Raw genomic sequence first — 26620 nt, 5'->3', positions numbered from 1 at the left:
CAACAGGGTAAAGCCTGACGCAGAGGGGTGTAGGCAGGATTACCAATTTGGGGGTATCATTCCAGCAGCATCCTTTCACAGGGGAAAGACAACCCCCTGCACACACTAACGTGCGTGCGCTTCTTAACCAGGTGAGCCATTTTTACAAACATTGCAACTGTACGAAGTGGGAATAAAAAAAAAAAAAAAGCTGACCTGTTCAGGCAAAAACGAATCCGCCAACGTTGCATTTTAGCTCGAAGCTGAAATACCAACGAATGAAGAACAAAAGTAGGAACATTTTAAAACGCACAAATTCAGACATCCATACCGCATAAGCATTATGCATCCATTTGGCAGTTTTCCCTCCCTGCTTGCTATCGCAAAAATGTAGAAACTGTGCAGTGGGAAGTTAAAAGGGTAGCTAAACGAAGGTAGAACGAAAGGTTAAAACAGTGCAGAAGTAACGCTGTGTGCAACTTGGGCAAAAAAAAGGTGAAAAAAAAAATATGTGCACACTTTTTACCTTGCCATTCTGCCCAAAAAAAAAAAAAAAAAAAAAAAAAAAAAAACTGTACAGGCATTAATATTTGAAAAGTAAAAACCACAGCAAGGTGATAAAAACACACCCCTTTGGAACTTTTCATTTTGAAATTATTTACCCCAACTGTGCATAATTATGCACACAAGTTTGGGGCGTGGAAATTTGTTTCCCTATCTACATGCGCACGTTCCTGTCTACAAGTGAGTTCCCCCGTTTGAAGGCAGCAGCTCGTACGTTGTTCCGCGGAGGGAGTTTTTAACTTTTACCTTCATCTTTATTTGTTTTGCTTCAGTTTGCTTCATTTTGTTTCATTTCGCTTTCTTTTTGCTTCATTTTTGCTTCACGTTTTTGCAATGCCTGAGGGGGACGGACAGGAGTAATGACCGGCGAGGGGCGAAGTGACCAGCGGGCAAAACTGCGGAGGCGGGTCACGAACGAGGCCCCCGCGCCCACCACGGCACGCGACACAGCATAGCGCAGCACGTGGCTTCACCTTTTCTCTTTTTCAAAGGGACGTGAAAAAAAAATTCCGTCCCACATTGTCACCCCCAATGTGTTGCTTTGTGTTTGTCCGCCGAAAAGTGTGCACCCATTTGTTCCCCTAAATTTGTCCGTCTAAATTTGTCCATCTATATTTGCCGCCAATTTTTCCACCCCTTACATACCCAACGAAAACGCAGAACTCACACTTCTGCTCAAAAAAAAGAAAACATTTTGGCAAAATAAAAAGGAAGACGCCCCCCAGCATGTAGAAGCGTGTACACCGTACATGAAAAAATATTTCGACCTACGTTGTCCAGTGCGCGCAACGTGAGGGGCATTTGTAAATCTCACGCGTAGGGGAGTGAGACGCATCTCCTGAGTAGAAACGGACAAAGAGGAACCCCCCTTCCGCGTCTTTGTTTTTTCAAACTGTTTTGCAATACTTGAGTGTGCATCCCCCCATCCATACTTGTTTGTGCGAATCCGCCGAGCAGGGATCCCTTCCCCCGTTTGTGTAATTGCACGCACATTGCGCCGCATTAACTTGCCCACACGCCTTTTGTGCGTGATTTCCCGTGTCGCCCGGAGCGCCTGCGCAGCATTCTCGCTCCAAATTAAAAAAAGCTAAAAAGACAGAAAGATTGGCAACCTCAAGCGCATGCACCAGATTCCTACCTACCGCTTCCCCCAGCGTAAACGGAGCCACAGCAATAACTGTAAAATAGGACTGGAAAGGACCGCAGAAAGGATACCCCCTCGTGATCCCCTTCCACGGCACATCAAAATGAACTCTCTAAAGTGATAATCAAAGAGATGCGCGAAAGGCGCTGCGAATTAGCGGCGTGGACATCTGTGAATTGCACCCCTCTTCTCATTTTGAATATCTCATTGTGGCTGCTTCCTAACCACTTCATGACCGCTTCGTGACCGCTTCCTAACCACTTCTTAACCACTTCATAACCACTTCCTAACCGCTTCCTAACCGCTCCCCCCCTTTGAAAGGAAAAAGAAGCAAGACATCCTCTGGGGCAAAAAATGGAGGAACGTAAGGCCAGAAAAAATTACCAAAGCGGGTTCAATTGCGCGGAAGTTGTTGCCACCCCATGGGTTGCTCACCTTCCAGCGTGTTCCCCACGTTCCTCGCTGTAAAAGTGGATGCTGCGGGGAGCGTTAATGTGGGGAGTCTTGATTCATCGGTGGCCGCTCCACTTTTGGAAGTGCCACCCGTAGCAGCTCCACCCATGGCAATTCCCCCCCCCTCCGCAGCTTATACAGCAGAAGGCAATTAAGGAAGAAATGAACAAGCAGCTGAAGGCCTCTCTGGAGAAGCAGTAAGGGAGACCCTTCCACGGGGCACAAAAAAGAAAAAAAAAAAAGACAGAAATGATAGAAAGGGGGAAAAACCCATGTTGGTGCATCGATCAGAGGATAATCCCATGTGTAGTTTCGTCCTTTGCTTAAAATGATCACCCCCTTCCGCCCCCAACGCTTCTCACCTCCGTTGCACTTCATTGCTACGTTTCGGAGGTACCCCCATCTGAGTGTCCCATTTGTGCGTCCCCTTGCCCCCACGCAGAAAGCAGGAGGAGGAGGAGAAGGAGTGCACCTTCAAGCCGCAGACCCTGTGGAACCAGAGCTTTAAGAAAACGATTTCCTTCGTGGACGAGTTCTTCGTCAAGCTGAAGCCGTACATAGAGCAGCAGCAAGGTGCGCCCACCTCAGTTGCGCCCACCTCAGTTGAGCCTACCTCAGTTGAGCCAGTGCCTGTCCCCCGCGGGTGGCACGTTTACGCTCAAGCGTTCCATCGCCTTCCACGCTGCTCACCCTTCGCACCGCCTATCCCCCCGCAGCCTACCTAAACCAGCTGAAGGAGCTCGAGCGGGACGACGAACTATTCGCGCAAAAAATTAAGGCAAGCGAGGAGCATACGCGTGTACATGCGCATGTGGGCGTTTGCACGTGTGTATATATGCATGTATATATGTATGCATGTACGTGTGTGTGGTTGGCACGCCGCCGTTCTGCTCTGCGCGCATTCCATGCAGATTGACCGCCGCCCCCCCCCCACAGGAAGAACTGCGAAGTATGCTGGCGAAGGCAGTCGACAAAGACGTGATGGAATCCATCATCGAGGGATACAAAGGAGTCCGCACCAGAGGGATAAACAAAGTGAAGAGAGAGAGACTAGACATCCTATCCAAAATGATAAAGCTAGAAAGGACCTACAACTGTTTCATGGCAAAAGAAAATGTAGATAAGAGGGACGTAGGAGAGTGTGGGTTTGATTGTGACTTGGCAGCCAAGTTAAGAAATGATATTTTGAAAAACTCCCTGTGCCCAAATTCGTTAAGAGATTTTGCTCGGATCCGGTTGGAGATCAATCAGGTGCTGGAGGAGGAGCTTCACAAAAGGGAAAACGAAAAGGGGGGCTTGGCTTACCCTACTAAGGAGGACAGCAATGCGTTTTCGCGGAGTGAGGAGGATTACACGAGTAGGTACGCTGCCTTTGTTAACAGCTCGAAGGGGACTTCCCAGGAGAGTCTCCCCTGTGGGAGTGACAGTAGGGAGGCGGAGGGTGGAATTGTGCCAACGGGGGGGCCGTACGAGGGGGGCGACTTGGATGGCTCCTTCGCTGCCAACTTGGGCGGCGACTTGGATGGCTCCTTCACTGGCTCCCTCGCTGGGCCGCCCCCCCCCAGGAGTGTGGCACACGGCTCTTCTTCCATCTATGCGGATGGCCAAATGGGCGGATCTGGGAGAAGTGGCCCCCAACCGCATGGAGCAACGTGGGAGCCCTCCCCCCCAATGGGAGGCACCATCTACCCAATGGGAGGCACTCACCACCCAGTGAATAGTGTAGACCCCCAGAAGCGGAGCAACAAAAATGTGTACCTGAACAGCAACTACACGGCAATTTTAAAAAACGAAGACGCACACAGGTACGTCTCTTCTTTGCAAAAAGATTTGGACTCAGTCAAAGTCATAATTATGAGTGACAATGCTGTGAAGAGAGTCATCAGTGGGGGGGGTGTTACGAAGGGGAGCGGTGGAGGAAGCTTTGCCAAGTCTCCCCTGAAGAGTGGCGCCTACTATGGGAGGGAGAAGCTGACGTGCATGGATCCAAATAATATGAACAGGTCAGTCAGTTTTGGCCAAGCGCAGCAGGGAGGGGGTAGTGTGGCCCACCACCTGGGGGGAAGCCCCGAACGGAAGAACACCAGGTACGTGGACAAGAACGTTGGCAGCATGAGGAATGGCAACCACTTTTTCCACGTCAATGGGGTGAAAGATAAAAAGGAGGAAGTCGCCCACCAAAGGGAGCCTCTTTTCAGAAACAATCTGGTTCATGCTGCGCAGGGGGGCGTCCCCTCGGTTGCATCACCAGTTGGTGCGTCAGCAGTTGGTGCGTCAGCAGTTGGTGCATCAGCAGTTGGTACTTCCACCATTGGTACTTCTGCAATCGGCGCTTCTCCCTTCGACGCCTCCCACTTGGGCGCTCCTGCCCATCGTGGGGGTGACCCCGGGAGGCCCCTGCTTCGGAAGATAATGGACAAGTTTGCCGTCTTGTAGGCCGCTCCCCCAGGAGAGGGGGAGGAGGAGGAGCAGCAGGAGGAGGAGGCGTGCAACGGGGGGAGACCGACATGGCGGTGGCGCCCCCACCTGCGCTGCAACTAACGTTGCTCTGTTTATTTTTTTTTTTTTTTTTTCCTTCGCGTCTTTAATGTTTGTGCCCCCGTTCGTTACGTTAGTGTGAGAAAAGGGAGAAAAAAAAAAAAAAAAAAAAAAAAAAAACTAAACTAAATTATGTCAAAACGGGGGAACCTGAGTGCGAGCGACGCGCCATGCCGCTGTTAGGAAGCCGATTTTTTGAGGCGCCCCCGCTTGAACTCCTCAAAGAGGAGGCCCCGGCGCGGCCGCCTGGGCTCCTCGGGGCACACGGGGTAGTCGAGGATGCTAAACTTGTTCACTGGGAAAAGCTTGCGCCTCTTGATGAGCTGGAGCAGGGGGACGTTGACGTAGGCCACGTAGACGTAGCAGAGGAAGAGGAGGAAAAAGAGCAGGTAGGGATCCGTCTGCAGGTGGACGTTTTTTTTTTTAAAAAAGTTTTCTTTTATGGAAAAAATGCTGCTGCCCACATGCACGAAGCACATGAAGATTAAGTCGATCCCCAGGTACTTGCAGAAGAGGACCATGTAGAGGTTGAACCACTTGGACGTCTGGCTGGGCTCCAGCTGGATGTTCTTGGACTTGTCTGCGCACTCGGTGGCCAGCTCGTAGGCGTCCGCCTGCGGGGGGGAGAAGTGGGAGGAACGGAAGTGGACATGTAGAGGCGAAGTGGAAGGAAGGGAAGTGGACATGTAGAGGCGAAGTGGAAGGAAGGGAAGTGGACATGTAGAGGCGAAGTGGGAGGAAGAGACGTAGACATGTTGTAGAGGAGAAGTGGACATGTTTGGGAAGAGACGCGGCTTCGTCGCAGACGCGCTGTGCACATCGAGCGAACCGATGGGGGGATGACCTAACGGCTTGCGAACCAGCTCACGACCCACGCAACGGCGACTCACCAGAATCTGCCGCAGGCCGCCGCCCCGCGGCTGCTTCGGCCCGCCGAAGGACGCGCACCGAGATAGCAGCACGGAGACGAGGGGGATGACGCAAATGTTAACAAGCTGCCGCACCAGGTAGAGGGGGACTCGGTTGGGGAGACGAAAAATAATTTCAAAATAAAAAAAAAGAAAAAGGTTTAATGCAGTGAGGACAACTTGGCAGAGGAGGGGACACATTCCAAACTTGTCCATCGTCTTGTTAAATCCGCGCACCCAGAAAAAGTTAAAATTAATGTAAAACAGAATTAAGAGAGTCACAATTTGAGACATCTCTGTGAAGAAGAGGTCCAGGAAGGTGATGTCCACGGAGCTATACAAGTAGTAAAGGAGAAAGAGGAAGACCCACCTCACGTCGAACCACCTGCTCTTCGGCTTGAAGAAATTCACATCATCAAATGAGAGGAACAGGATCTCCACCCTCTTGGACGCGGCCAGCAACATGAAGGCCAAAAATACCACAGATATGTTAATCCCCAGGAAAAAGGAAAACTTGGAAAAGCAATTGTTCCCCACGGGCAGCAGAATGTAGAAGACGTTCCTCTTCACCAACTTGACTAGGTAGGCGTAGTTCTTCGCGATGTCCTTTATGTGCGTGCCGATGATGTTGGAGAAGGTCACGAAGAGCAGCATGTCCAGGAGGAAGCAGCACAGCGCGGTGAGGCACGCGCACCGCACCACGTTCACGCCGAGCCTGCGGGGGAGCGGTGGAGCGGTTGGAAGGGGGGATGTGCGGAAGTGGGGAAGCGGGGAAGTGGGGAAGCGGGGAAGTGGGGAGGCGGAGTGAACAGGCCCCCATTGGGCGCTCTTTTCCCGCCCCCTGCCGCTTTCCTGCCGCTTTCATGCGCCCACCTGAGCCCCTTGGCGGTGTAGAAGTACATGCCGGAGTGGAGCGACATGCTGAGGGCGCAGTGCATCATGCAGGCGATCCAAACCTCGTGGTCGAGCAGAACGCCCCTCACTCGCTCCCAGCCGAAGTCCGCCAGCAGAAACTCCAGCAGACTGAAGTCCCTCATCGTAATTATGAACGAGGCGAACACCAGTATCAGGATGGACAGGTGGATCTTCAGCACCTTGTGAGAGGTCTTGAATTTGGAGAAGGCGTTGTAGAGGATGAGGAGGCCGAAGGAGAGGAGCACCGTGCTGGCTGCGAACTTCTCGCTCTTCGGTTCTGCGTACTTGCTCAGCAGCGTGTCGTAGATTTTGGTGCCCTGCGGTTAAAAGCGGTTGGAGGGGGTTAAGCGGTTGGAGGGGGTTAAGCGGTTGGAGGGGGTTAAGCGGTTGGAGGGGGTTAAGCGGTTGGAGGGGGTTAAGCGGTTGGAGGGGGTTAAGCGGTTGGAGGGGGTTAAGCGGTTGGAGGGGGGGACGCGGCTTCTACCCGCTTCTACGCGCTTCTACGCGCTTCTATCCGCTCCGCTCCTATCCGCCGCACCCACCAGCTTGACCCGGTTGAGCTCGCAGACGGCGGTGGCCTCGTTGTAGAAGCAGATGTTGCGCGCGAAGTCGCAAATGCTGCGGCTGGCGTTGAACTTGGAGCAGATTTTGGCGTCGACGTTGCGGTAGACCCAGGGGTTGTTGGGGGCGAGGTAAAAGGAAAAGTAAATGACCTGCAGGCATATGATGTCCACGCAGTTGATGATGGAGAGCACATACGAAATGATGAGGATAATTCCGATGGGCAGGTGGTAGTAGTCGAGGGAGACAAAGAATGATAGGCAGCCGTCCAAGACAAACCGACCGCAGTTAATCTCTTGGAACAAAAAAGGAAGTGATAAACACATGTAAGTGAAAAACAAAGGAAACACAATGGCCAAGCTTCTATACTGAAGGAACAAAAATAAAGAGGAGGGGAAAGTCGAAAGAGAGTAGCCAACACAATGGATGAGGAAAGTAATTACGTCCATGCTATGAAAGTCGTTGAGCTTCCTATAAATCCATGGCAACATAAACAGGTTGCAATTTTTCAAATGCTCTCTATTTTGGAAAACACTAGACACAAGGATTATATCATTGTAGGACACTCCCATGCTGACGAGGTGGAAGAAGAAGTTGTCTCTCTGTGCTTCCTCCAAAATGGATTTGCTCTCTTTCGGGACAGTCCCAATTGATGGCTTATCAAAATAAACCGAGTAATCGCATAAATCCTTCAAATTTGAATATGTCTGGTATTTTATTTGGTAATTTTTGAGCATGTTTAGCAGCTTCAGCCTCTGCTTCTCCTTGGCGCCCTTCATATGGATGCACGTGTTCCACTTGCTCCATTCGTTCATCCGCAATTTTAGCTTTTCCCTTTTGTTTTGCCTTTCCATCTGAACCAGCTCCGCATTTTCATACGCCTTCAGGAATAGGGAGTAGCGAATTCTCCTTCGGTCGTTTTTGTTTTCCCGGACGCACCCGATCACGCTTTCGTAGGTGCTTTTGCTTCGCTCTGGTGAAGCAGATCGGCCAAAGAACTTGCTTTTCTGCGCAGACGCTCCCGGTGTGTCCTCCATTGGGCAAAGGGTGAAGGGGGAAGGGGACGTATTGGGGACGTCACAGCTTGGCACACCTTCCCTACGCAGTAGAGACGCGTTGCAATCCCCTCGGGGGGAAGCGAACCCAAATGGGCAGGAGTGCTGCTAAGCTAAACCTATTGGATAAGCCGCTCAGCTAAACCGATTGACGCGGCGCGATGCCTCTCCGGGGGAAAGAAGCTCCGCGCCTCGAAAAAGGGCGACCTGTTTGCTACACCGGTAGGCTCATCCACACCTCCGCGGGAGTGGAGCACCCCGGATAGAGGAAACAAACCGTGACTACAACGGGAGGGAGAATTACACAAGGAGGTATGTCATCCCCGGTGAGGTGCGCGCCGTCGCGTCTAAGAGCGGCTGTCATCCACGTGCAGTCTGCAATTGGGCAAATTTGGGGAAGTTCCATCCGCTCCATCCACGCCCCACCCAGTTCATTTCATTTCATTTCATTTCAATTCGCCGAGTCCTCCGCTCCCCCGCAGGTGTGTGTACGGAAGGAGTGCAAATGGGGGCACCGCGGAGGGGCGAAAAAAAAAAAAAAAAAAAAAAAAAAGAAGTCCACACGTATTTATGTCCACATTGTAGAGGCCAAATGGAAGGGGCAATCCCGGGGAGAGGGCGAAGATGAGCGGGGGACAATCCCCGGGGATTGATAGGCCTAGGCAGAGCACGTTAATAGGCATACACGGCGAATGCTTATGGGGATGCGTCCCTCGGTCTATTTGAGGATCTGGAAGGGATCGCACAAGGGAGGAGCTCAGCGGTTTGTAAATCCGGTTTTGCTTTATTTAGCGTTTTCTATATTATTATTTTTTTTTATCCCCTTTGGAGTTTTCTTTTTTTTTTTTATATTTTTTAGCTTTTTTTTTTTTTTTTTTTCTCCCATTTCGTGGTGACAGTAGAGCTTGCCGCACTCTTTAAAATTATAATTCCCTTTTCCCCTGCCCACTTTAATGGATCCTTTTTGCGAATGAAGGAAGGAAGGCGAGTTTCCCGAGTTGGCCACCCCGCCTTGTGAGACATTCACCAGTTGGTGCGACTGTCAGGTTGTCCAGGTGCGTTGGCGTGATCGTCAGCGTGTCCTCCTCCACGCGCACACACGTACAAACGCTACAACAACATCGGAAGGGAAGATTAACCATCAAGCGAGGTGACTTCCTAACCAGACTGAAAAAAAATAAAAGAGTCATGTGTCTTCCCATAACTGTTCCCCCCTTTTCCCCCTTTTCCTCACTGCAACGCTGCACACATGTTCGCACGGTAGGTGTGTCCCAGTTCGGCTCAAATTGGTCCGCTCAGTCAGCTGGGCACTCCCCCCCATGTGTGCACGCGCAGACGGGGGAGTATCGCCCGTTAGTGAATGGCGAGACGGACAAATGTGGTGTATGCCCCTACTACGAACAGTCATCCATACGAATGATTGTATGCAAGTTTGAGAGGTTACTTGGACATTCTACATTTAGCGTTTCCGCCGCTCCCCTCCCTCACTTCATCATTCCGTCGTGTTTATCGCTACGCTTTTTTTATTTTTTCCGACTTTTCCTGACTTCCCATTTGGCTAATTTTTTTTTTTTTTTTTTTTTTTTTAAATACAGATCAAGTCATACAAAACATAGCTGGTCTTTTTTTTTTTTTTTTTTTTTTTTTTGGCTCAGTTTTCAGTTCGACTGGCGCAAGTGTGTGTGCCAGCGTCAGTGGACAAGTCATTAAAAAAAAAAAAAAGAAATTGTAAAACAAACTGGTGAACCACGCAAAGCATACTAGCAACGAAGCAATATTGCAAACGAGTAAACTTACCAAATTGCGATCTTGCAAAAGAGCGATCTTGCAAAGAAAACTTCCGGACCATGCTTTCATGCGACACGCTTAAGCGAACAATTCAGGCAGTCCCACTCCTCGGGGAGGAACATAGCTAAACCCGCTTTTGTGAAACCCCTTTCCTACCTCTTGACCGACGGTGACACTCCATTTGCACACAGCAGGTGAGAGAGTCAGCTCGTAGGCTAGCGCTACAGAGGGTCCGTCGTGTGTTCGTATTCCTCTACCGCTGCCGCTACCGATACCTCCAACACATTCGCATGTCACCCTTCCAACGCGCCCCATGTGTCAGGTCGGCCAAGGGGACCCGTCTACACACTGTCTAGCGAAAAGGCAAAGAATAAATAATATAAAAATAAAAAACAAAAAACAGGAAAACGTGCGACAAGCTTCAAATCTTTGTAGCCCACATTTGAAACACTCCACTCCCTTGATGATACGAAGCCCTCGCTGTAGAGAGGCAGAGGGGAGCGCGCCACACTTTTTTATGTACAACGTTGGTAGCTAGCTAATTGGAAGTTTTGCCTGACCTGTGCAGGTAAAATGGGGAAAAAAAAAAAAAACTCAAAAAAATGCGAAAAAAAATACACACTTAAAGTTTGACAAACGTGGCAACCAGTGCTCACTAAAGTCAACTTCGCTCCTCCCCCAAAGGAAAGATGCAGGAAAACGTAAGGACAAAAATAAATGATGCCAAGTCGTGCCTAATGGGCTTCTTGGGGAGTACCAAAGCGGCAAGTGTTCTGCAGGAGGAGCCTGACCAGAAAATTTTGGACAAATCGAAAGAGGATGTAGAAAAGGCGGACGTGAGTAGCTTGAGTGAAAAGCCGAGTGGAAAGGGCCAAGACGATTCACTGCCTGCCTCTGCTAACCAAGATTCGGACGTTTTGAAAAAAAGGAAAACGGGAACGGTGCTGAGCAGGCGAAGTGACAACTGTGAGGCATCCAAAGGGGAAAGGTAAAAAAAAGGGAAACATAAAAAAAAAAAAATAAAACATTATCGGGGAAACCGAAAGAGTGGTTAACAACTCCAGGACGTCCCCTTCTCGCCACTGCTCTGTTGGTAGCACCTGAAAAAAAGAGGCGGCTGTTTCGGCTGCTTTGACCCCTTCGCAGCAAGGCAGAAGATAGCGTTGCAAAGTCCTCCGGAGGGAGTGAAGACGCAGGAAAGCAAGTAAGTGAAAAATGCATTCCTCACTACCCCCCATGTGCAAAAAAATTACACGCACAAGTTTACATTTTTGCGCTCCACCTCTTTGTATCGTTTGTTCGTCCGTTCTCCCTCCATGTGTATGCTCAAGTAAAAAAAAAAAAAATTCATGCGCCTTTTTTTCCTCTCTAGGAATGCCAAACAGACGCAAAGGAAAAGGAAGAATTGGAAAAGGAGTGCTCCACATCAGAAAAAAAAAAAAGTATGCATTTGGTGGGAAAGATGGAGAAGCTGCTTTAACACAGGGGAGGGAAGTTGCTTAACCGGTGCAACTAGGCTCCCTGCTCTTGTCACCATCTTGCAAACTATCCCTCCAACTCCCCTACCCCCCCCACAGAACGAAACAACCTCTCGGACGTGGAGTACATAGAAAGTCTGAAGAGCGAAATTGATGAGAAACGAGACGGACAGCCTATCCAAAAATATGAGTAATGCGCGGTCACAATTTTCACTGGCCCAGCGCGCTGCTTCGGCGCCAACCTACACCCCCATCCTATACACCCCGCTTCTACACCCATTCTACACCCATCCTGTACACCCATACGCGCAGGAGCAAGCTGAACCCAGTGGCCCCCGAGTTCAAGCCGCAGAACTCGCTCTACGTGTATCAGAAGATGCAGCAGTGAGTGGATGCCGCCGCGGTTTAGCAGTTTAGAAGTGCTTCCGAACGGTCGAAGCGTTGTCTAATTTTTCCGAGTGCCTCCGAATGGTCGCTCCTCGCGGCGACCGGAAAGATGGAGCGAAGGCACAGCAACTGCTCCCTCCCCTTTCTCAGACACACGACGAAAAACCTAATCATGCTCATAAAATCCTTCGGGTACCAGGGAATCAAGATGGAGAAAATTTCGGGGGAGTACTGCAAGAAGTACAACGCCCTCCTGAACTTGAGGCAGGCGGGCTTCAGCAACATCTACAACATGGTCAGGAGCCTGGACCGCTGCCTGATTTGCGAGGAGGTGGAAAAAGAGGAGAAGGAGGAGGAGAAAGCGGGGAAAGCGGGGAAAGCGGGGAAAGCGGGGAAAGCGGGGAAAGCGGAGAAAGAGGCGGGGAATGCTGCGTCGAATGCTGCGTCGAAGTCTGCGTCGAATGCTGCGTCGAATGCTGCGTCGAATGCTGCGTCGAATGCTGCGTCGAATGCTGCGTCGAATGAACCGGAACGCCCAGCGCACGACTCGGAAAAAAACCTAGTCATAAAATATAAAACGCCAAAGATGAACCAAGACAAGCAGTTCTTCCTAAAAGTGATTCTGGGCACGATAGGAGAATGCACCAACTACGATTCTCAGTTGACGGAGGAAGAAACGCCAGCGAATGGTAGCGTCTCCTTGACGAAGCTGCAGCAGGAGGTGAAGAAGCTCTTCGGGTCCTCTTTCAATTTAAAAATCTTGCAAACCAGATGTGGAATTGAAAAACTCCAAGCCTTTCTAGAAGAGGTTCAAGAAATTCAAATTCTGTCTCTTCCTAATGATGTGAAACTTAGAATCACTCCGCTAACTTATGGTCATAAGATTCCTGACTTGAAGTCGATAAGGTCGTTACCGAGCAATGAGTTCAAAGTTAATGCACCCTCTAAAATGGGTAGCAAAAAAGGCCCCGTCTCGACACAGTTCAATGATCACGATTTTAGGTTGAATTCGTTCAACGCGGGAGACAATAGTATCATCCTTAGTGCACTCAACAGCAGGGACAGAGGATCGCTTAGCAATGCACAGCTGGGGAGTGTTCTCACTGGGGGAAACGCCCCTAGGAAGAAGAAGTCTAATTCCAGTGGCAGTTTCGCGTTGCCCGCGTCCAAGTCGCATGAGCGCATCTGGAAGGGCGTTAGCGTACTGCGAAGTGGTGGTAGCGTACTTCGAAGCGGTGGGAGCGTACTTCGAAGCGGTGGGAGCGTACTTCGAAGCGGTGGGAGCGTACTTCGAAGCGGTGGGAGCGTACTTCGAAGCGATGGGAACCTGCTTCACAGCGGTGGCAGCCTCCTTCATGGCGCCCCCCCCAACAACGTGCCCGGCGACGGAGACAGCGAGGCGGCTTTCCAAATCAACGGGAGCTTCACCCAGGAGCCCTGCTCCAATTTGCTGTGCAAGCTGAACAGCCAGGGTTGCCAGGGAAGCCACGGTTGCCACGGCATGCACTCGGGCGAATGGGCAGGCGGCCCTGGCCAGAAGCACCTTTCAAAGCAGCACTCCAAGCAGTACTCCAAGCAGCACTCAAACGGGAGCCGCGACTTGAGCCGCCACCCGAGCCAACACCCCTTCGTCAAAATGCTCACGAAGACGCAACTGCACATTCTGCTGTACCAGCTGGTAGTTGCCCTCACGGAGAGGCAGAAGATGGAGTGGGACGAAATAAAAAAAATCAAAGAGGAGCTCCTCCACCAGAGTGAGTCCCCCTGTCTTCGTGTGTTCTAGCGAGGGGGAAGCACCCTTACGTGATTGTGTGCTGCAGCGAAGGGGAAGTACCCTTGAGTGATTATGTGCTGCAGCGAAGGGGAAGCACCTCTTGCGTGACTGACAGATGGGCAGCATGACTATCCGTCTGGAACATCCCGTGGAACGACTTCGCTTCAGCCACGTTCATCCAGGTTGTGCACTCTGCACTCCCTCCTCTCACCGTCTCCACCCCCCCAACCTGCAGGCAGTAGCAAGACATACGAAGATGAGAACTTGGGAGGGTGCGTGGATAAAGAAGAGGAGGAGGGAAGCGGCAAGAAAGAGAGTAACAGCGCAAAGGAGAGTAACAGCGCAAAGGAGAGTAACAGCGCAAAGGAGAGTAACAGCGCAAAGGAGAGTAACAGCGCAAAGGAGGGAAGCACCCCAAAGGAGGGAAGCACCCCAAAGGAGAGTAGCACCCCAAAGGAGAGTAGCGCCCCAAAGGAGGGAGTCGCATCCAGGGAAGGGCCGAAGGAGGCCCAGACGGGGGGCGACACAGGAGAGGAGCAACAAAACAACGCAACGACAAACACGTCCGATTTTCTGCCTTTAATTTTCACCACCCAAGAAACGGCGAAGGAGGGTACATCGGACGAGACACCATCTGGAGAGTGTCCGAAGGATCCTCTAACGACTTCGCTTGAGAAAGGCACAGATGAAGAAGCCTCTCGAAACTTCATCGGCGTGTTTGTCTCCTCCATTAAGAGTGAATGGAACAAGGCCTACTCGGAGCAGTACCCTTTGAGCTTTTATTTAAGCCACTACAAGGCAAAGAAGCTGAGGAGACTTCTGGAGGAAATCCCTAACCTTGTGATTGCCGGGTGCAGTAGGAGCATACAGGTCTTTACCCTAGACACTGCTCAACATTTCTATGACAATTTTTCTTCCGAGGAGCTTTCTAGCTTGAAGACCTTCGCCCGCTCCAAGTTCACCCCCATCAGCGCCTCGCACTACTTCAAGGACGCCACGTACAAGGTGGGTTAGCGGATTAGAAGCGCTACCAATATTAGCGGCGTTAGGGGGGTAGCAGTGGCTGACTGGCAACCCGCCGCCACTCCCCATATGCCCCTCCTGACATTCCACTCCCTCTATGCCGCCCCCCCCGCAGGACGTCGCCGAGGAATTCGCCAGAGGGGACTGCTCAAAAATGATGAAGGTGCTGGGGCTGGACCACCTCAAGCCGCCCCGCTCGACCGTCAGCAAGAGCTACGAGCAAATTATGAGCAAGAGCAAGTCCAGGAAAAACCGCAGCAGCAACCACGTGGGCAGCTTCATCAACTGCGGGAGCACATTTTTCGGAAGCCCAAGTGGGGACAGACACGCCACGCAGTACCTCCCGAATGGGGGGGGTGCCTATCTACAGGGTGAAGAGGGGGCCTTCCTTCAGGGCACGCCGCTCCTACAGAGTGAGGGAGGCCCCTTCCTCCAGGGCACGCCGCTCCTACAGAGTGAGGGAGGCCCATTCCTCCAGGGCACGCCGCTCCTACAGAGTGAGGGAGGCCCATTCCTCCACGGCGCGCCGCTCCTACAGAGCAGCGGAGAGCAGAGCAACCTGGAAGTGCTGCGGTACCACCTGCACAAGCTCCTCTACAATCTAGTGATCCACGTATGCAAGAATCAAAATGTCCTGCACCTAGCGCACAAGAAAAGTGGAGTGATTCTAAGCGAATATGAAATGAACAAGCAGATGTGCGGCCCGATCTACTACTCATCCGACTTAACATATGAAGATTTCATAACAGAGAGACAGAGCTTCTTTCAAAAGGAGCGAGTCTCCAAGACTCTCTTCCTCCTCTCTCAACATGGGATCTACGGGATCAAATTCATACACCTCACGAATGCGTGGTATAAACTCTACAAGTGCGAGCTCAGACCCCTCATGCGCATATGCAAGTACAACGCAATTGGGAAAATGATTTGCAGCATGCCCAATGTGCTCGTCGTGGGCGAGGGCTTCGACACCAAGTACATTCCCAGCATGGAGCCCGACGGGGAGGTAGGCTGCGCGTAGCCCATGAGAGGTGCCCCTAAGAGGTGGTTCCGCCAACACGTGCGCCAACGCCTCACCAACACGTGCGTACTCACTGGAGTGCCCCCACCCCCTTTCGCAGCGAAACCGCTTGGACGACTTTGCAGCCGGCAGCCTCGCCAAAGTCATCTCCGACAGTAAGGCCACAGGAAGCTTCACCGTTTAGAAGTTCCACCGCCCAGGCGTTTCACCTGCCATACGTTTCACTTTCCCTTTTGAAGTCCCCCCGAGGAACTGCATGCAACCCACTTTGCATCCCCCTTCGCAGACTTCCCGCAACCCCGAGCAGCCGCGCAGACGCAGAAGAGTGGGCCCTATGAAAGCATCATGGAGGTCCTCTTTCCAAGCATAGCATCCCAGAGGAGTACAAATTTGCACAAAAGCCACAGTGGGAGTGCCCCCTTTTTCAGGGACAACCTGGGCGCCTACGGAAAGGACTCGTCCGGGTTCTTCGGCGCTCCCAGCCACTGCGCCTCCAAGGGGGACATCAATTTGAGCAGCCTATTCAGAAATTTGTAGCGCCGCTTATGCGGTGAGTAAATCGCGGCGAGTTTACCTCTTCTATTTTTTGCCCGCCTTTTTGCCCGCCTTTTTGCCTTCCTTTTTCGCCCCCCTTTTGGCTCGTCGGCCAGAACAACTCCACCCTCATGTAGAACACTCTGCAGAAAGACACATCACCGCACCACAACGGAGAGCTCCAGCGCGAACTCCAAAAAAGGGGGTGGGGTTGGGGGAGACCCTCCCCCATTGGCGGAGATCGGCCCGCAGAGGGACCCTCCCCAACTGCCCCATATCCAACGAGGGCCGGCCACACACGGGTGAAGTTTATTTTGGCACTTCCCCATTTCGCTAGCCCACCACTCCGCCGCGAACCTTAACCTCCTAAAGTAAAATCAGCAAATGCTCAGACACACCAACGGGGCGTTGTGCCAGACATCACGCTAGACGTTAACATGTCCAGGTGGTGCTAACCCCACTCCCTGCTCTCTTGCCTGCCTTAGTGCTCACACCGTTGGGGATTCTCTGCACGTGTGGGGTCACACCTCAGGAGTGCACTCCTGGAAAGAAAACTGCCTCAAAAGGGGAGTACTTCCTCAAACGGGGAGAAGTACCTCAAAAAAGTAGCACCTCAAGCGGGGAGTAGTGCTTCCCCTTGGGCGGGGCAATTCCTCGCGGAGAGGCGGACCCCGGAACCACAAGCACACACGCGCACGGGTGTCTGCCGCCGCTGCCGCTGCTGCTGCCGCTGCCGCTGCTGCTGCCGCTGCTGCTGCCGCTGCTTTTTCTTTTTCTTTTTTTTTCTTTTTTATAAATCGAAAAATTTAACAAAAAAAAAGGGAATCAATCATAGCACTGGCGGAAAAAAAAAAAAAAAAAAAAGGGGGAGAGGAAGAGAGGGATAAGGAGAGGGAGAACGGCAAATGCATTGTTGGCGGGGTACACATGTGTGTGTTTAAACGGGGGGAATACATGCACGCGTACGTAGGTGCGCTCACAGGTACGCTCACAGGTGCGCTCATAGGTGTACCACTCCTACCCATGCCTACACTTACGTTCGTATCTGCACTTAAGTACGCTTCGGCTGGGGGGGCGCCTCGCTGGAGCAGATTCATCGCTCGTTAGCACTCACTATCGCTACGCTTCACTAGCGCTACGCCTGCGAGTCGACGAGCTCCTGCTTCTTGCTGGAGTAGTTGCGAGACAGCTTGGACTTGGACTGGAAGCTGGCGCCGCGGCCGCCGGCCTTGGCGTCGCTCATCCTGCTGCCCCGGCGGCTCTCGTCCCCGGACATCCCCGCGTGGCTGGTTTTGTTGGAAGAGCTGTCCATTCGGCTGGTCCCCTTGTGGACGCTATACTGTTGGGAGCTGCTATTCACGCTATCCTTATCGTCGTAGTCCTGAGACCCCTGGTAGCTTCTGCTGTCGTTCGAGCTGAAGGAGCTCTCCTCCTCATCGTCTTCGTTATCCCCCGAGTAGAGAAACGGCTTGGATGCCTGCGTCCCCTGTCTGCTGCTCTTGGCGTAGTTCGCTTTGGACGTTTTTCTCTTCCTCTCGTCTTCCGCCATCATATAGTCAGATGCGTTAAGCATCACATCGAAGGCACCCAAGGAGCGACCAATAATTACGCAGATGATGGCGACGTATCCTAAAAAGGAAGGCGCATTGTAAGTCATCCCGATGAAAAATACCAACACGATGGATATGATTTCTAGAAATCTCCATGGGCCTTGTCCTGTTCTTCTAACCAATCTATTTGAAATTACATTTTTGATAAATGGCAAAGCACCTACAGTGATTAAACAACCCCACATCTGCCAGGTGTGTAAAGACATAATGTTATATGGCATGTGTCCAAAGACGGCCCATTCTCCAGACAGGACAATCAGGATAGGTAGGAGTAGAACCCCTAGGAGGTGCTGGTTATTGTGTAATGTATTCCCTTTGCCATCTACAAGGTGCATTATTTTTTGCATAAAGCCGGCTCTAAAAATTGCTGAAAAGAGGGCATACAGTAGAGCCCATATGAGCACTCCTTTCCCTGTGGTCTTGGAATCGAAGCACCCAATTACAAAGGCGGCTAGGAGGAACACGATTGACTTCCACCTTAGAGGCATGTACTCCTCTCCGCACCCAACAAAACGAGTGAGGTGGTGAAACACTACCGTGAAACTGACGAGCACTGGGTAGGACGCTATACAAGGGGTCTTAAAGAGCAAATAATTAGACAATACTAACATTAGACAGTAAAAGATAGACGGCACAAATAACACCTTCAGCATATTCTCACTTATTTCTACTTTTGGGAAATAGGCAAATTTGGGGAACTCCTTTCCTAACTCCCCACACACATAGGCAACCAGCAACCCCTGAGCCAACTGCCACCATGTTACGAAAATGGGGAAAGGAATCACATCTAGGAACAGGCGGTACATAACAAATACGTTGCACAGGGTCAGACCCACAAACAGGATTTCCGCCGTGATCAACTCGGGGTCTTTAAAATATCTTTCGATATCGTTCCATTCTGGCAGCTGCAGCTTTTCCATTTTGCGCTTCTCAGGGGGGGGGGGAAGGGGTTAAACAATGCGAGTAGCTGTCTTGGTTGGTGTACGCTTGGCGAGGCACGGCCGCTTCACTCTTCGTGCTGCGTTTCGCCTGTCTGTTCGCTTCCGGTTCGCGCTTTTTGCGCTGCTCCACTTGTCTGCGCCTTCTCCACGGTTTGCTCCCTTTTGCCGGGGTTCGACTAAAATAGTTAATTGCCAATGTCTACGGGGGGGGCGGGGAATTCAGTGGTCGTTGGTGGTGCGCACTAGAAGGGGTCACCCTGTGGGGCGGTCACTCTTTGGACGTCTTCTAGACACCCTTTAGACGTCTTCTAGACGCCCTTTAGACGCCCTTTAGACATCTTTTGAACGTCTTTTGGACCCCCTTTGCTTTTCCCTCCGCACCCTCTTCACTGTCCTACCGTTTCACAATGGTGCACACACGAAGGTACAACAAAATAAAATCGTGTTCGCTTCCGCTTCTGGGCACGGTCTGCGCGCGGTGGCCTTTGGCTGTACAGTGATTTTTTAATTCACTGGCGTGTGTGAAAGGGGGGAGTGCACATGGAAATGGGCGTACGGGGATGAGCGTATGTAAATGGACGTATGTAAATTCGCACATGGAAAGTGTACATATGCGAGGTGGATATATGCAAATCGTACACGGGCGAACGCGTCCCCACGATGCGCTCGCGAATACACTCGCGGATACACTCGCGGATAACGCGCGATGCCCACTGCGCCTTCACTTACGTGTACGCGTGTGCCAGTGCATGCGTATGCATACGGACGTGCGCGGAACTCTCGGGAACACTGCGGATGTGCTAGTCTTTAAAAACGAAAAAATAAAATTTACAAGAAAAGGCAGAAAGGAAGAAAAGAAAAAAAGAAAAAAAGGAAGGAAAAAGAAGGAAAAAGATAAAAAAAGAAGGAACCAAAAAAAAAAAAAAAAAGGAGGAAAAGAAGGAAAAAAAAAAAAAACAAATAAAATAAAATGAAATAACTTTTTTGTGCCACGCAAAAGCACGCAAGAAAGCTAAAAATGGATGGATACACATGAACAAATTGACATGTGCGTTGAATTTTTTTTTTTTTTCCACTTCGCGTTCGTTTGTGTTATTTTCACGCGCGTTTTTTTGTTTCTTTATCTGTCTGTTTTGTCCGTTTGTCCGTTCGTCCGTTTGTCCGTTCGTCCGTTTGTCTGCTTATCCGTTTGTCTGTTTATCCGTTTGTCTGTTTGTCCGGTTTGTCCGTTTTGCCAATTTAGTTTTTTTTCTTTTTTTGCTTCTTTTCTTTTTTTACTTCTTTTCCTTTTTTGCTTCTTTCCGCTGATGCGTTCACGCGTTTCCACCCGTTCCGCTTTGTATGTTCCACTTTCTATGTTCCACGTTCTGTGTTCCACTTTCTATGTTCCATTTTCTGTGTTCCGCTTCCTACTTTTGCTTTTCCGGGCGGCGTAGAATTATTTGCCGCTCCCTTCGCATTCGCGCGCATTGCTTTTCCGTGCTGCAGCTCGTTACGTTTTCGTATTGCCTGTTCATATATTTTTTTTTTTTTTAACACGCCAAATAAAGCCAAAAGTGGAACATTTTAGCTATCTGTCTGTCTGACTGTCTGTTTTTTTTTTTTTTTTTTTATTGCCTGTTCATATTTTTTTAATCTACAATTTGCAATTCGTGTGTGTATTTATGTTGCACAATTTGCTCTTTCTAGCTTTTTACAATTGGGATGTTTTTATTTTTTTTTGCAGCATTTCCTTCCGCTGGCGTTTTGCCATTTGCCCCTTTTAACTTCAGCCCGCCACGTGCTCCACAAAAAAGGCGGAGCATATTCTACACCAGCATGCAGTGCTGGCCGACGAGTGGTTACATATTCCGTGGCACCTGCACACACACAAACAAACACACACAGGGGCGTATGCAACTTGTAGGCACATGCGCACGTGCCGGGTGTGTTAAAATGCGCGCACGCATCCCTGCGCGGTGGTGGCGAACGAGCACGCGTTAGTTTGTTTCAATTGCTTTACGTTGCTTCATTTTTGATCTGTTTTTTTCCTGCCCGTTTTTCTTTCCGCGGTGAAGAAACACCAATGAAAGGGAATAATCATTTCTGAACGACTGGCGTGGGAACAGGGCCCCCAAGAGCTTGCCACTGGGGGCAGTGATACCGCTCTAGCAACCCTCTCAATGTGGCTGAATCGGGGGGTGCACCAACGCGTGGACATATGTAGAATTACGAGGACATTTCGCGCATGGGTGTGCAACTTTCATACCATAAAGGAAAAAAAAAATAATAAAAAACCCCTGAACAGAGGTGACATCCAATGAGGAACTGCAAAATGGTTCCACGTAACAGCGCCACTGGGGGGAAAGCAGAAGCGGCATAGCTGCTCACACGAGAGGTACCATATATAGTACCTACTACCATGCGTGACTACATTTCTGCCCGTGGACACCGTCCTACAAAATGGCACTCACTGTGCAAATGTGCCTGCACATACTCTGTAAATGCACCTGCGCACCCATGTGGCGAGCCCCCTTTGCTCGATGCGCGTTGTGCAACTTGGTGCTGCACAGAGCCGCTCCTTTATCAATTCGAAGGATGAGCGGGAAAAGGAAAAATGAAAAAAAAAGGAAGGCACCCCCAGGAGGATGGTCGCATGTTGGCATGCTCACACAGTCATGTGCATTGGCATGTGTCTCCCCTGCTCATATGCACTATTTCGCGTGACGCTGTAAAGATTAACCCCGAATGGATTAACTAGCCACGGAAAGGAACTTCCCACGCAGGAAAGAAAAGGCTAAGCAGCAACATGCTTGGGAAATCAAATCGTGTTGACCACATGTGTGGCAATGCGGCCTGTCTGAAGGAGCAAACGTAGGAAGGGGAATACCCATGATGGGTGAAGCAGGCGCGCTTTCTATGCTGGGCAGATTTGTGGTTGGATCGGTTAGAGGAAGGGGTGCCATCCATATTGGGACTGACCTGTGATCTTAAAACAGCGTGGCATGCTCATGGATCGGTTTCGCCTCGGAAAGGGTTGCACCCATGTGTGCCCTTCGAACAACTCTTCACCTGCGCTTGCCCACCCTTAAGTGGGACGAACAGCTCAACAAAGTGGGGGCTCCAATTTGAGCAAAAATTGCCACCCCTCCACTGTATGTGTGCATAATACTTCGAAAAGGCAGAGGGGGGATGTCACATTAAGTTGTAAGGACAAAAGGATGAAGGTGAAAGAGAGTTTTTTTTTCACTTCTCCTGTTGAAGGAGTTCCACACGGGGTTGTTAAAAAAAAAAAAAAAAAAAAAAAAACTTCACCACATTTTGCAGTACATGTTATTCACTACAAAGGTGCAGCCACGCTTAGCTTAACGAAGCGGTGACTCAACCAGCACGCTGAAGAGCATTCCTCCGAAACGCTTCACATTTGGGTGTTCTTTCCAGAAGGAGGTACCTACGTATGTTAGTACCTCACACCAGGGACACACTACCCGTGGGATGACCCCCTCACGGTTGGCTCCCCTTCAACTTGTCAAACTCAGTGGGCGTGTGGCACTTCATAGAGAAAGCGTGTATGTTGGGCAACTCATTTTTGATGACATCGTTGACCATTCTATGTCTATCGAGCAGCCTCTTGCTATCAAAGTCGCTGGAGACTATCACTGCATCGAAGGCGGTTCCGCAGCCACAGGACTTATCTACCAACTCGAGGAAGGTGGGCTTCAGCGCTGAGCTTAACTTCTCTTCGATTACCTTCTGTACGCTCATTTTGAAGGCGCTCAAAAACATTAGCTGGGTTGGGGGGGGAGAAGCAAACTGCCGCCGCGGTAAAGGGGGGAAAAGAGGTAAATAAAAAGAAGGAAAAATTTACTTGGCTACTCTCACACGGTCACTTCGTATCTTCACTGCTTTGTATATTCACCGCTTTGTATCTTCTCCAAATGGTGGCCTGTGCAAAGATGCCAATCTGAAAACCGCTCAGTTGGTTTTTCTCCGGGGGGAGTGCCAAACGTACATATGTATGTACATGCAGAGTGGGGCCTCCAATGTATAGGAAAATGTCGCGAAAAAGCAACGGGGCAAACCTCAGCATATGGGATCCAAGTGAACATTCAAATGAGCTTCATTTTTTTTTTTTTTTTTTTTTACAATTATTGCGGCGTTTCCATCACTTGGGAATCCCCCAGTGGGCCACAAAAAATTGGCAACCTGGGGTGTGGTACCCTACTGCCTAAGCTCTCCTTTGCAACTCCCTTTGTTGATCTCCCCTTATGCCGCTGATAGGTATGTGGCTGAAGGGGAGGGGGGAAGGACCCACCTGGGCTGGGCATCTCCCCCCACCACAGACAAACGCCTGATTCGTTCGACAAGTAGCCTTTCAAGTTAAGCGGCAAACATTCATCACCTATTGTAGGGTGGCCTACTTTTGTGTATTCCCCCATATGGTACGTTAAAGGGACAGAAGAAAAGGGTCGTCATGGAACTACATATTGGCGTAAAAATGGGGGGGGCCCCTCTGTGCGGCCTTTCCACACGGCCCCCTCCCGGCGGGGTTGCCCCTTCTCTGCGGGGTTCCGCTTTTCCCAGGGTTTTTTCTTCCCATACTGCGCCGCGATCGCATCGAAACGGAGGAACACATTTGAAAAGGCGTTGCTAACGAGGTGGTGACTTTTAATTACGTTTCACGGGGGTGCGCATGCGCAGCTACGCGCCTGGCGTGAGTTGCCTGCCCACGCGCGCGGGGAGCGACCTTCATAAGGTACAGCGGTACAGCGGTACAGCGGCGGTGTGGCGGTACGGCGGCGGAGGGGGGCCATAATTGGACAGGCGCTGCTTCACTAGAAACTGCCACCGAATTGGGGGTGGCCTTTTTTTTTTTTAATTTGCCATTTCGCGCGAACCCAGGAGTGACCCCCCCCGCGTGTCCGCAGGGCCGCCATCTGCACCGTCCCCCGCACATTTGCAGTTACATATACATTTACACATACACTAAAAAACAAGGCTCTTCGTAAGCGGCAAGCGGTGGAGCGGGTTAGCGGCCAACGGTCAGCCGCAAAACGTCGCACCGTGGCTGCACCGCTATCGCTTCAACGCTGCCGCATGGCCGCTCCACCGCTCCGCCGCTCCGCCGCTCCCCTCTACTGGGGCACCTTCTTGGGCGCGGGCCTGCGGTGGCGCCTGCGGTGCTCGTCGTCGCTGGAGCCCTTGAGCTTGGAGAGCGAAAAGGGGTAGGACTTCAACTTGCTGTTGATTTTCTTGCCCAACTCATTCCACTGCTTCTTCGAGCTGGCGTACCGAAACCGACTCATAAAAATCTTCAAATAATTTATGGCTTGAAAGGCAAGAGAAGGAGAGTACAAAAAGTGGGAACCCCTCTCGGTAAGGTATTTTATCTGCTTAGAAGGGACGGTATGAAACAGCTTGGAAATTTCCTTTTGACTTTTCAACCGAAAGGAACAAACCGATCTGACGTCTCTCACTTTCCTCAAATTTAAAAAGAAGGGAATGATGTCTAGTAATTCCGTGTCATTCAAATCTCCTTGCCATTTTTTTATGGGGAAGTAATTTTCTGGGTATTTCAAACCAGATACATTAGAATCGTCTACGAGTACAATTCTGGAGATTTCCTTTTTTATACTTTGCAAGTTTTTTAAATAAATCTTCTGGTTCACCTCGAAACAGTCTTCCCTATAGAACTTCTTATCCACGTAATGGTCTACGTCTATTATGTTAAGTACCGCATCAGCATAGGACTTGATGGAGGTGGTAAAAATGACTATTTCAAAAAAGGGGTTAAGAACGGAAAAGAAGAGGTCTATGTATGGCCTCTTACACACATATAGGGAGAAGTACCTTCCATTGATTAACACGTCTACCTCTTTTTGGTGACTGAACTTTTTTTTTTTGGTACAATATATTAACGTTTCATCTAAGTCCAGCACTAAAGTCATGCTCGGACAGATCCTCCTCTTCCTGTAGGTTTTGATGTGGAGCTTCTCCCGCAGCGTAAGGGTGCCCAAAACATACTTGATGACATTTTTGATTCTTAACAATATGCTTACGTAGAATTTTAGCTTGCTTAAGAGTTGGCAGATGCATCGTTCGAATCTTCTCCTTTTCATGCTGCTACTGATTTGGGGCAGGGGCGGCGGGGCACTTCATTTTACGGGCCAGCGGCGGGAGCGGCGGATAGAAGCGGCTACAAGCGGCTACAAGCGGTTGGGAGTGGCGCCCTTATCTCGATGCTGTTTCCCACAGTGCGAGCGCGCACAGGGGGGTCTTTCAAAAGGGGGTCCTCTGCTGCGATTTGCCAGGTGCTCCTTGCCAGGCGCTTCTTCCCAGACGCTCCCAAACGGGGGTGCTCTTCCTCCTTTTCCGAAACGACTCCTTGTGGCACTCGGAGGGCCTCCTCCCACTCGCCGACGGGTCCGCTACTTCTCTAGAGTTACGCTGGTACAGCCGTCTTCCGCGTACCTACCGGTTTAGGCGTAACTCCCGCTGCTGAGCACCCTATTAAAGTCGCACTTCACTTGGTTCCCACTTTTTAGGCACTCGTATGGGGTAACTTTACGGAAGCCGTTCTGTCGGTCGGGGACGCGCGGATCATTTGCTGCTACGTAGGGGGAGCAACTGGGCCCACAATTCCTTCCTCCTCTTTTAAGCTCGCCGGGTGTGTACTCCTCGCGCGCGCACAAGAGCTGCCACGCAGCTGGGAGGAACGTAGGCACAAGCAAATGGCTAGAACAGAGGGGCCTCCTTCCTAAGCTATCCGTTCTTCACCTTTCTGGTCGAGGGCTCACGGGGGGGGGTTGCCGTACTTAAGCGTTTTTGCTTTGCTTTTTCTTTTCCTCTTATTGCGTTTCCTCTTTTGGGATTCCTATTTTGCGTTTCCTATTTGTGTTTCCTATTTTGCGTTTCCTATTTTTTCCTTTTCACTTATCATTTTTTTTCTTTTCTTTTTTCACTTTTTTTGACGCGATGGGGGAGCTCCCTTTTATATCTTTTTTGGCAATTTCGGGGAGGGCAAAAATGGCGCTGCATAAAGTTGGCCAAGCAGGCACCCCCAGGGGAAAAACCCTCCCGCGTGCTCGCGGCGGGCGGGGCGGGGCGACGGCGTGCCCGTTGGCGAACTGATAGGCGTACCGGTTGGGGGACCGATTGGCCTACCGATTGACCTACCGATTGGCCTACCGATTGGCCTACCGATTGGCCTACCGATTGACCTACCGATTGGCCTACCGATTGGCCTACCGATTGGCCTACCGATTGACCTACCGATTGGCCTACCGATTGGCCTACCGATTGGCCTACCACCGATTGGCGTACCATTTGGCGTACTTCTGGGCGTGGCGCTTCCCCCCCAACGTAGTATCCCTTGCGCGGCTTCTACCCCTTGCGGGGCGATCAACGCAGCCCTCACTTGCCATCGCCAGTGGCACAGCGCTCCACCCTCCCCATGTGTATTTTTATATACCTATGCGGACACGTACCTTTGGAACAGCTGCGCATATGACTTATACCCACGTTGATGGCAGCAAAAGGGGCATCGGTTTGGCCCCCTCACGTTGGAAGGTGAAAAGAAAAAAAAATAAATAAAAAAAATAAAAAATAAATACCTACCCTTTTGGTTCATTTTTTTTTCTTCTCCTTCACATTATTCAGAAGGCGAAACGCCATGGGAGGATTTTTTTTTTTTTTTTTTTCTTCCCTTTTCCACTCCAAAAAAATGTCCCCCCCATGTGTCACATCGCCTCATTCGGGTTATCTGTAGGGTGGCACACTGGGTTGGTTACGAAGAGGTAGGACGATTGCCCCCCCAGACGTCACCCCACGTGGTTTTGAATATGCGGATATGACCCATCTTGACATACACCAAGGGGGATGTACCCTTTCGGGGAGACCTTCTTCCCTCCCGTCCCCAACTTCTCCTTTCTGTCAGACTGGACACTCTGTTTACCGCTCCCCATCACCTCG

General features: G+C 50.7%; 6 protein-coding genes across 6 annotated transcripts; 2 read left to right on the top strand and 4 right to left on the bottom strand.

Annotated features, from left to right (window-relative positions):
- Nucleotides 1–1790: 1790 nt before the first annotated feature.
- PVX_080475 (hypothetical protein, conserved) lies at nucleotides 1791–4576 on the top strand (the record flags this gene model as incomplete). Its single annotated transcript, XM_001613753.1, has 6 exons — nucleotides 1791–1804; nucleotides 2009–2051; nucleotides 2273–2337; nucleotides 2583–2713; nucleotides 2857–2939; nucleotides 3077–4576. 6 exons carry the CDS (start codon nucleotides 1791–1793, stop codon nucleotides 4574–4576), a joined length of 1836 nt encoding a protein of 611 aa, XP_001613803.1.
- A 281-nt stretch (nucleotides 4577–4857) lies between these two features.
- On the bottom strand, nucleotides 4858–8099 carry PVX_080470 (hypothetical protein, conserved; the record flags this gene model as incomplete). Its single annotated transcript, XM_001613752.1, has 4 exons — nucleotides 4858–5292; nucleotides 5569–6301; nucleotides 6460–6818; nucleotides 7044–8099. 4 exons carry the CDS (start codon nucleotides 8097–8099, stop codon nucleotides 4858–4860), a joined length of 2583 nt encoding a protein of 860 aa, XP_001613802.1.
- A 1753-nt stretch (nucleotides 8100–9852) lies between these two features.
- On the top strand, nucleotides 9853–16274 carry PVX_080465 (hypothetical protein, conserved). The gene is made up of 12 exons (XM_001613751.1): nucleotides 9853–10099; nucleotides 10228–10473; nucleotides 10590–10893; nucleotides 11052–11109; nucleotides 11278–11347; nucleotides 11483–11573; nucleotides 11696–11767; nucleotides 11921–13524; nucleotides 13780–14549; nucleotides 14683–15570; nucleotides 15686–15740; nucleotides 15872–16274. Exons 3-12 carry the CDS (start codon nucleotides 10595–10597, stop codon nucleotides 16120–16122), a joined length of 4158 nt encoding a protein of 1385 aa, XP_001613801.1. The 5' UTR covers nucleotides 9853–10099; nucleotides 10228–10473; nucleotides 10590–10594; the 3' UTR covers nucleotides 16123–16274.
- A 980-nt stretch (nucleotides 16275–17254) lies between these two features.
- On the bottom strand, nucleotides 17255–18649 carry PVX_080460 (hypothetical protein, conserved; the record flags this gene model as incomplete). The annotated part of the gene is made up of 1 exon (XM_001613750.1): nucleotides 17255–18649. The coding sequence occupies one exon, from the start codon at nucleotides 18647–18649 to the stop codon at nucleotides 17255–17257; it is 1395 nt and encodes a 464-aa protein (XP_001613800.1).
- A 3504-nt stretch (nucleotides 18650–22153) lies between these two features.
- On the bottom strand, nucleotides 22154–22414 carry PVX_080455 (hypothetical protein, conserved; the record flags this gene model as incomplete). The annotated part of the gene is made up of 1 exon (XM_001613749.1): nucleotides 22154–22414. One exon carries the CDS (start codon nucleotides 22412–22414, stop codon nucleotides 22154–22156), a length of 261 nt encoding a protein of 86 aa, XP_001613799.1.
- Nucleotides 22415–23784: 1370 nt separating this feature from the next.
- Nucleotides 23785–25580, bottom strand: PVX_080450 (nif-like protein, putative; the record flags this gene model as incomplete). The annotated part of the gene is made up of 1 exon (XM_001613748.1): nucleotides 23785–25580. The coding sequence occupies exon 1, from the start codon at nucleotides 24766–24768 to the stop codon at nucleotides 23785–23787; it is 984 nt and encodes a 327-aa protein (XP_001613798.1). The 5' UTR covers nucleotides 24769–25580.
- Between the last annotated feature and the right edge of the window lie 1040 nt (nucleotides 25581–26620).

This window comes from Plasmodium vivax, chromosome 10 (assembly GCF_000002415.2).
Source record: "Plasmodium vivax chromosome 10, whole genome shotgun sequence".
Taxonomy (NCBI): Eukaryota; Apicomplexa; class Aconoidasida; order Haemosporida; family Plasmodiidae; genus Plasmodium; species Plasmodium vivax.
The sequence above is the reverse complement of the archived record's forward strand: the minus strand, read 5'-3'. Positions and strand labels throughout refer to the sequence as shown.